At 41.5% G+C, this 10,065-nt stretch overlaps 1 protein-coding gene across 1 annotated transcript in view; it reads left to right on the top strand.

Annotated features, from left to right (window-relative positions):
* Positions 1-4,030: 4,030 nt before the first annotated feature.
* The window catches only part of LOC139288933 (PDZ domain-containing protein 4-like), a 41,311-nt gene continuing 35,276 nt past the window's right edge, over positions 4,031-10,065 (top strand). Inside the window, exon 1 of the mRNA XM_070910399.1 lies at positions 4,031-4,090. Within this exon, the coding sequence (XP_070766500.1) occupies positions 4,031-4,090 (60 nt within the window). The remainder of the gene's footprint in view (positions 4,091-10,065) is intronic.

The following is a 10,065-nucleotide window of genomic DNA, read 5'->3' as shown; positions in this document are numbered from 1 at the left end:
TTTTGTGTTTGGAAAGAGTCGTCTTCACTGACAAACAGCTGCTGGAGTGGAAATCTGTGAAATTTGACTAAAAGCCAAGAGACTCTTGCTGCCTGACATACAAATTCTGGCTTGTGAAATCAATTTTTAGCTTATTCAACGTCTCCTTTCAAATGGAAAACACCAAAAATTGAAATTCTGAGCAGGAAGAGAAAAAAATCTAAGAAATCCAAAAGCCAAAACTCTGTCTTCCAAGTCTGAGTGTGTCCATGTCTTTCATCCAATCAGAGTGTACAACCAGTCAAAATCTCTCCTTCTCTGTTTTTCTGTGTCCAGGAGCGAAACTAAGCCGGATTTAACCTTTGTAGAGAAATGACGGAGCAGCAGAGGAAATCGAGGGCTGAAGGGGGGGAGAGAGGAACAGAAAAGGCTGGCGGTCGGAGGATCTAACCCCCCATTACAAAACAACAGGCTCTACCTCAGTCTGCCTTCCACTCCTGGGAGAGGAGGAGGGTTTTATGGGGAATTACATGGAGAATAAAGTGAGTTTCATCGCACACGGAGGGCAACTGTTTCACGCTGAAGTTTGCTGAAACAAAGCCGTCTTCACCTCTCTGGATTATCAGTCCTGAAGGAGGATTTGGGGGATTGAAGAGCTCTGAAAATTGATTTCTTGAGATATTTCCTCAGAACATCCTGTGTAGTGAAACCTGTGGGAAGTAAAACACCATTTTTGTGTCTTTACTGTCCAACAACGTGTTCTCGGATGGACTTTCTAATAAAAGCACAAACAAGCTTGAAGGATTGAAGGATTTTCCAGGACAACAACTTTTCATTTTAAACCCTCTTTAACCTTCCTGTTTCTCTCCATCTCATTTTATTTGCGGACACATTTGTTTTATCTTTCCTTCTCATGCACCTTCCACGTTTCGCCCCCTTTCCCCTTTGCGTTGTCTGACAGGAATCCCAAAGAGGATTCCAGGTGTATAAAGCAGGTGCTGATGACAGATACCAGCTGCAGAGAGGCAGAGGTAGACTCGTAAAACCAGATAAGTGACGCTCAGTGACAGCAGCAGCAGGTAATACAGCCTGAATGTGTTGGTGTTTCTGCAGAGCCTCGACGCTGTCTGTCACCTTTCTGCAGGCTAATTCCATCTTGAGGACCGTCTGTGGGCGAGGTGGGCGATTATAAAACCAGAGCGGGGTGGGGGGTGGGGGGTCCTCTACTCTGCAAAGCCTCAACATAACAGAGGAGAACAAGAACTAAAGATTAGATGAGATTAGAAATAAAACATCATTGTTAAACAGTGAAGAGGAAGCATCAGCAGTGATTTCTTACCACCCTCATATATTAATGTGTCTGTGGAGCGACAGAACATCAAGCTGGAGGGGCAACACAAGCCCACAAATGTTTTGGACATAAAAAGGGAGGAATCATAAAAGCAGCTGGGAAGCTGTGAGAGGCAGTAAACTGAGCTGCACCAGGAAAAGAAAAGACAACAGAAACACATCTTCACAACTTCTTGGATATAAAGCACACACATTTATTGATGCCACATTTTGCGTCTACCAACATAAAATCTGACTGCACCAAACCTCCTTTAAACTTTGAATACTTTTGATACAAACGCTGCAGGAAACCTTCACTGAGAGGATGATTGATGAAGCTTAAAGCACAAACACGTATGTATCCTGTTCTTTAAGCACAAATAGAGTTTTATCACCACAATAACGCCACATTCAAGAAGCACAAACTGTTTTAATCTCTCAAATGAAAAACTCCGGATGAGCATGTTGATTATAAATCACTTTTTAAGCACAAGTGAGAAGAATCTTTCTGAACAGGTTTCCCTCAAGTGTTCAGTTTATCAACACTTTCTGATACAAACATTCAGGTGCTAAAAAGTGCATTGTTTTGTATGAACACAGTTTATAGTGGTTTGATCAATGATTTAATATCAGCTCAAAAACAAATGTTTATATTTGTTTGGGTGTAAAAACTCAGTTATGTTGAGATGAATTATTGAGGAGAGCTCTGTTAGCAAAGCTTCAATATTTGACTTTAACTCTGTGATTTTCCTGCTCTAGAAACATAAATCTTACTGTTCAGATGCTCCATTGAAGACGTCTGTGTTACTAATATTTCATATTTCAGACGAAACCCAGCAGCCTATTCGCTGTGGATCCTCTCTTTTATTCTCTTGTCAATTTGGAGAGAAAAGAAGTCGTTTTAAACACTTTCTGGTGTTCACATGAATTATTGAACTGACGTGAAAACTGCTGGAACAGTTTACAGCCTGGAGGAGTTTTCTTCTTTTTCTCCTTCATGTCTTATTAACCGTCACTGGCCTCGTTTCCACTGCGGCTTGAAACCAACCCCAGGAGACAGAAAACTAAAGATATCTGACATGTGAGTGTACAGATTAGTGAGACATTACAGCGCTGACAAAGCACCACGGAGGAGATCTCAGCAGAGGAAAAGCTACACATTCTGCTGCTAGTTTATTATTTTATGCTTAAAAGAAACAATACATACTTCATCAGTAATCCATGTGTTGTATCTCTGACTACATTTGCACTGATCGTTACAGCTTCCTTGAATTCATCTTTCCTCCCTTTGGCCATTTCAGCTGCACATTGCATTTTTAAAAGCAGCACAATCTGGATTTATTTAGTTTTATCCATCGCTTTAAGAGCAGGTGTTGAATATATCTGAAACCGGGGAACCAGAGAGGCTGAATTTATTGACCTGAGAGTAACCATCTTTCCTTCTTCTTCTCAACAAACTGGCAGATGTGTGTTCAAAACAACTTTAAACACATTAAATATTTCACTTCTCCGACACTGAAACCTGATGACGTAAACTGACATCCTAATTTTGACACAACAAATATTTTTGAAACTGTGTGTTTTGTTTGTGTGCGACACGGTTTGAATGATTACTGATGGAGAGCTGGGTGATGCCGTGAACACACACACACACACTGAAAGGTCAGTGTGAGCAGTGTGTAGGTGGAAATTAATCAGACACATTGAGGAAGAGCACACACCTTCATCTCTCCAGAGGCTACGCTCTTCCTCTCTCGTCCCTCCATCACCCACACCCTCCTCGTCAGGAACGATTCAACAGGAGTTTGTTTTCTAGGACGCCTACCAACTCAAATAAACAGAGTTGTTTCCACATTTTAACAGTTTGAAGCACAAACTCAAGAGCTTTTGCCTCTTCATCCCCCTCCCCCTCCTCATCCTCCCCTGCAGGGCTGAAACAATCTGCCGCGCATGAATAAGAATTAATTTTTCACCATGATGAAAAGACACAGCATCTCGCCTCCTCGCCGCCCGCGGGACAGCAGATAAAAGACAACAGACAACAAAACGAAGCTGAACAATGTCCTGCTCCCTTTGTCTCCTGTCTCATCATTGTTTTTGCCTGCGAGCGCGAAACATTAAGAAACACAGAGGTGGCTTCGACTTTTGTCTTCAGAGTGACAGAGACAACAGGAAGTGAACTCAGCTTGACTCTCAGCTTATCAGAAGTGACACTTTTCTAAACAGATAGATGTCTTTGTTGAAGACATTTGACTGCATTTGTTTCAATGAACTTAATGAAGCACATTTGGGTATCTTTAGATGAAGTGGCTTCCGTACCCCGCTTGTGACTGAAAATTCACTTTTATGAGGATATTTCTTTTTGCAGAAGAAGCTACGGAAGCTTTTCTGAGGATTTCTAACCAGAATTTACAAAGAACAAGCATGACTCTTCCTACGTAAAGGATCTCTGTCAGCAGGGATTACAACTTTCACCACATTACATTTTGAAATTGATTTATCTAAACAGAAAATTATCTCTCGGGAGCTCATTTTGGGTCAAAGGTCAGAGGCTCATCAACGTCAAACAATCGAAAGACCAGACAGCAAAGAAACACCTGAGGACATCACAGGTTAAAGGTCAGGCGGACGAGCTGGATTATCGGACCTGCAGAGGACAGAGGACGGAGAGATAAAAAGACGAGGAGAAAGAGAGACAAGGGGACGAGCGTCAGACGTCATCATGGGCTGCAACATGTGCGTGGTCAAACGTCCGGAGGAGCAGTACAGGATCATGTTCCAGGTAAGAAACCAGACCTTGTTGCTGGTCTTTCTCTGACTAACCACATGTGTTGTCTTCATCCTGCCGTAAAGGAAAAGATCACCATCGAAGTTTTAATCCAACACAAAATCCTTCTATGAGCTTTTACATCGACGTCTTTCCTTTCAGGCAGCCGCTGGTTTCATATCGTCTCTGTAAAAGTCATCTCGAGAGAAACTTTATCACCGTCAGCATTTAGTTACCTTTATGTTTTTCCCAGAACGACGTCACGTCTCAACGAGCAGAGAGCTCTTCTTTCATTCTGAATTGATGTGTTCAAGGAAGCTCAGATATCTGAGAGCTGAACAACTGTTTTAAAGCTTCGCAATGATATATGCAGGGCCGCAGCCAACGATTGTTTTCATGATCAGTGTCTTCAAATGTCTTTTTGTTGAGTTTTCTAACATATATGACAAAGAAAAGCAGCAAATCCTCACATCTGAGAGGTTGGAACAAGCTAATGTTTGGTACTTTTACTAAAATGATTATTCAATTATCAAAATAGATAATTAATGTTTTGTGCATCTACTAATGGATTAAATGACTGATCATTACAGCTCTAGATATTAGAGCTGGGTAGGTCAAACAGTGAAGACAATCAATAAGCAAACACAGCTAGCAGGCCCCGGGGTTGTGGGGCATATTGTTGCATATGTATGACATAATAAATACTGTGTATCTGTACAAATGTACACACAGTGACTTTTAAATGTAAAATCTTTTAATAGATTTTTCATAATAACGTCGTTTTGTTTGCTTGTTTTCTGTTTTCTTGGGTTACATGAAAGTCACTTAAAATCAAATGAATGATTAATATCATTGTAAGATGCAGTAAAGCTAGATTTTAACTCTACAAAAGCCTCAAGATGTGGTAATAATGCAGGTGTTGCCTCAGGCCGCGTCATGTCAGTTTATAATGCACTTCAGAGGTGCACACAGTGTTAACCGCACACTGAACCTGGAATCTCGTGGCCCCTGAAGGTTTTATCTGTTTGGTTATCAGCCTGGAGCCAAAATGGAAAATGTGAAAACAATCATGTGGGTTTGATTGTTTCCTGCTTCCTCCTGATATTCAGATGCTATTGAACGCACCAACACACGGAGACTTTCCATTACAGCTTCTGCTTTCATCTGCACACAATAATAGTGTTTTAATAATCCAGTGTTAGGTCACAGAAATCACCATCACACAGGAAGGAAGAGAATGAGTGTGAACAGAGCTGAAGCTCTCGCTGAAGGTCTCAGTGTTCTCAGTAACATTTCTGGGGTTATTGTACAATGACTTGTTACACACACTGGATTTGATTTGATATTGTCCTTGTCTAACTGCTGGTGATGACCGTGAGCCTGAAAGAAAGTAGATGTTCACATGAGAGAAGAAGAGGAAGTGAACGCAAATTCAACTGCTATCGTTTTGGAGAGAGAACTGAAGGTTAAGGAAAGTGTGTGACTGTGTGTGTGTGTGTGTGTGTGTGTGTGTGTGTGTGTGTGTGTGTGTGTGTGTGAGTGTGTGTGTGAAGCTATGGTACCATTCATCACTGCAGGTTGGTCTAGTTACTCTCTGTAAAGGTCATCATATTATTCTGCTGGGTTTTTGTTTTTTTTGTCCATCAGAGGCTGAAAGTCACAGAGGACTCACACACACACACACACACACACACACACACACACACACACACACCCTCCTGCTGGCTCATGGATGTGTGTGTATGTGCATGGCTGCTCAAGCTCACATGCATTAACGTGCAACGCTTCAGTTTGCATTAAAAAAGAATAGTTGGTCAGTAGCTGTTTTAATACATTTCTTAAACCAATCTATATGCTGTATAAATATTTAGCCAACTCATCACATCACTTCCTGATAACAATGTTGGCGCCTCTTAAAGAAACTGCGATAATTCACTGATCACGTCATTGTCACCAATTAGAAATCATTATTCAAAAAACAAAGACAAACTGGTTCATGACACTAGATGAACTACGAGAATAGTTTCAATAGATTCAAAATATTGAAGTTAAAATATAGACTACTACTAGTGTACTACTTGTATCAACTGTATGTATGTGACTATTTTCTTGTTTTATGAAAATTAAATGTCGATAGAGAAAAACTGTTTCCATTGAGACAGGGACGTCGGCTCTGCGAGGGACAGAGAAGGAGGGAGGATGCAGTAGTTTGGCAGAGAGAGTTCCATCACGGTCATACTGACAACACACCAACAAGTCCTCCACACTAAACAACACATATGAGTGTTTTATGATCTGACCTCCTGTCAGCAGGACACCATCATTTGTCAGTGCCTTCCAAACCCGTGACAAATGGTTTGGTTTAAACCAAAAACTGACCTGGTTAAGGTTTGGCAAACACCAACACTGACTGTCTGTATATGAAACCCAGTCTGCTGTAATAAATCACCACCTGGGCCTCCTTCCAATGTCATGTGACTTCTGCCTTTGTTTCAGAGAGACACAGACTGGGCTACTTTGGCAGGGTTCAAGGCTCTGATTGTGCTATTTGGTGTTAGTCAAATCTCACAAGACTGGGCTCAGCTAACATCTGACAAACAAGAGATAGCTTAGCTTAGCTTAGCACCAGCAACACCGAAATGAAGGACAGATACAGTGACCTGTTTGGAAAGCAGCAGCACCAGTAAAATGAGAAAGAGAGCTATATCAGTGATGTTATATCAGCTGCTCTGTCAACAAGTCCTCCAAACAAACCCTAAAATATACCCTTTCTCACTCTTAAAACCACCCACACGACATTTTTCATAGGAGGATTGCAGCAGATTGGACACAGATATAGTAGCTGTACACCAAGCGTTCACTATACAGTCACAAGCACCATTGACTCCATTCACTCCAGAAAGGAAAGAGTCCAGAGGTAAGAAAATAAGGAGGCTCCCAACAAGTAGAGATAATTTCCTTAGAGCAGTCGTTCCACCATTACACAACAAGATCCTTCTCTGCTGTCTCAAAATGTCTCGAAGACAATTTACAAGAAAAACAGATGTGGTCATGTACGCCGTTACAGAGGAGCTGGAGAGCGACCTCACTCCAGGAATGTGCCACTGGTGGGCGATCATGTGGATAAAGATACCAGGAACTAAGCACCTTTACTCAAGTACTGTACTCAAGTACAATTTTGAGGTACTTTGAGGTACTACTTTTCTGGAGTATTTTGACTTTATGCTACATTATACTTCTACTCCACTAGAAATATTGTACTTTTTACTCCATTACATTTCACTAAACACATCACTAAATAAAATCCAATAATATAATGTATATGAATAGAATATATATGATTCTGAAATGGGCCATGCTGTATAATGAATACTTGTACTTTTGTTACTTTAAGGACATATTCTGATGCTAATACTTTTATACTTTTACTGTACTTTTTGAATACTTCTGCCAAAGTGAAAATTACCCTATTTGAGGGTTTTATGATCTGACTCCCTTATCATCCGGACAAAAGTGCTTCATATCACCATTTAGGCACAAAAACTACTTGGTTAAGAATCATGGTAATGGTTAACACTGACTGTTAGCAGGAAACAGGAAACAAACCGTGGCCTATCGTGACAAATCACACGATTTATGCTGCCCCCTCAAACCACCCAACCTCCTCTCTTTGAGGTTTTATAGATCTATAACCAACAGCCAATGCTGCTGCTTTTCATTATAGGCTACAGTGGAGCTGTCCGTGGTGCTGACCCCAGGTCTGCAGCAGACTACACTGTTTATACTGTAACAGTAGGAGCTGTCCGTGGTGCTGACCCCAGGTCTGCAGCAGGCTGCACTGTTTATACTGTAACAGGAGGAGCTGTCCGTGGTGCTGACCCCTGGTCTGCAGCAGGCTACACTGTTTATACTGTAACAGGAGGAGCTGTCCGTGGTGCTGACCCCAGGTCTGCAGCAGGCTACACTGTTTATACAGTAACAGGAGGAGCTGTCCGTGGTGCTGACCCCTGGTCTGCAGCAGGCTACACTGTTTATACTGTAACAGGAGGAGCTGTCCGTGGTGCTGACCCCTGGTCTGCAGCAGGCTACACTGTTTATACTGTAACAGGAGGAGCTGTCCGTGGTGCTGACCCCAGGTCTGCAGCAGGCTACACTGTTTATACAGTAACAGGAGGAGCTGTCCGTGGTGCTGACCCCTGGTCTGCAGCAGGCTACACTGTTTATACTGTAACAGGAGGAGCTGTCCGTGGTGCTGACCCCTGGTCTGCAGCAGGCTACACTGTTTATACTGTAAGAGTAGGAGCTGTCCGTGGTGCTGACCCCTGGTCTGCAGCAGGCTACACTGTTTATACTTGTTATATACATCATTACTTATTCAAAAAACACAATACAATATATCTTTCTATCTAGATCTTGTCTAAAGCACTATTCTGACTGGAAAACTTTCATCTTGGTTGGATAACTGAGTCTTACTTATAATGTTGATCATGTGGGGGGTTCAGTTGTTATCTCAGCTGGACTGTTGTTTATTAGACTGCTCTTATCTTTTGTAGCAGATGGCTAAAAGTTATATTTTCAACAAGGTATTCACCCTTTTTTTTAATGATGATATATAAATTTATATGCAAGCAGCAGTTTGGTGATGTTGGACTTATGTATATATAAGATCTGGATGTCCCTTAAGTAGAGAAACTGATTTCAAGCCTCTCAGCAGCTGTTCAGGTGCCTTTGAGAAAAGCTCAACTCTTTCCAAATGAATTAAATCAGTGTGTTATGATAACAAACTTAACATACATTATTTTGTGATTACTGTGGCTGAGTTTGATTTTTCAAACAGGCTGAAACTGCTCAGCATGTTGAAAACAATGTGAGAGTTCAGGAAATGTGTGAAGAAGCATCGTAGGAATGTGTTAAACCTCCAGCTGCACCCTCATACATAACACACACACACACTTTTACACTTGTAAACCTTCTTCCTTTTCTTTCACCCTCTCATGTACCAAACATTTTAGAAAAAGAAGCATTGCCCGTCAACCACAAACTGCAGGCTGTGTTCTGTGAAGACGACTGTCGGCTGCAATGAGAGCACAAAAAAAACATTTTTGCACAAACAAGCTGGGATTTGAACCGTAGTTGAAACTAGCCAAAATTTCCACGTCCTCACTTTCCACTTTAAACTCCGTCCTGTTTCTAATCATGTCCTCTCCTGCTGGGGAACACACATTTCTTTCTCATCTACTACAGTTTGTATTTCACAAAAAAAGGCTGGAAGGCTGGAAGAACACAGTGGGAGTAATGCTTTACACTCAAACACACTCTCATGTATATTTATGTGGGCCAGATTCACACTGTTACACATGAATACACAGTTAAAATCTCTTCTTCTCATACACACACATCTCTCGTCCTCTTTAACAAATACATGAACACAACACACACTAAGAGTAGTTAAATGTAAACATGCTGCTTTCAAATTACCTAATTATTTCCCTCATATTAATAACATTATCACTTCATCTCATTTGTGTCTCTGATCAAGATGAAAATAAAACGGGTCCAAAACTTTAGTCCATAATGAGTGACAAGACTTAATGTGTCCAGCCCAGTATCACACACGTGTCTCATTGAGCTTTACAGATTAACAGCAGCAGCAGTCCCCGGTCAAAACAAAGCATTGTCAAGGTTAAAGAAGAAGGAGAAAGACTTTTAGAACATGAGGGATGTTCAAAGAGTGAGCGACCTGCTCGGAGGGCTGTGGGAAAATGGTAGTCTTAATTATTACTTATTCATTGTGTCTTTCTGCTGTTGTGCAGCTCCGAGCGGGTATTTGATTTGGGTGCGGTTTGTCGGGGTCTCATATTAAGGAGTTTGGTCAGAGCCAGCTTTAAGTGTGACATGTTGACATGTCGGTTAGACTGACAGCAAACGTACTATTGAGTGTGTTTGTTGCAGCTACTGGGATTCTGTGGCTGACACAGGCCTTCTGTGTT

This window comes from Enoplosus armatus, chromosome 8 (assembly GCF_043641665.1).
Source record: "Enoplosus armatus isolate fEnoArm2 chromosome 8, fEnoArm2.hap1, whole genome shotgun sequence".
Classification (NCBI taxonomy): domain Eukaryota; kingdom Metazoa; phylum Chordata; class Actinopteri; order Centrarchiformes; family Enoplosidae; genus Enoplosus; species Enoplosus armatus.
Note: the sequence above shows the minus strand (reverse complement) of the source record. Positions and strands in the feature narration are given on the sequence as shown.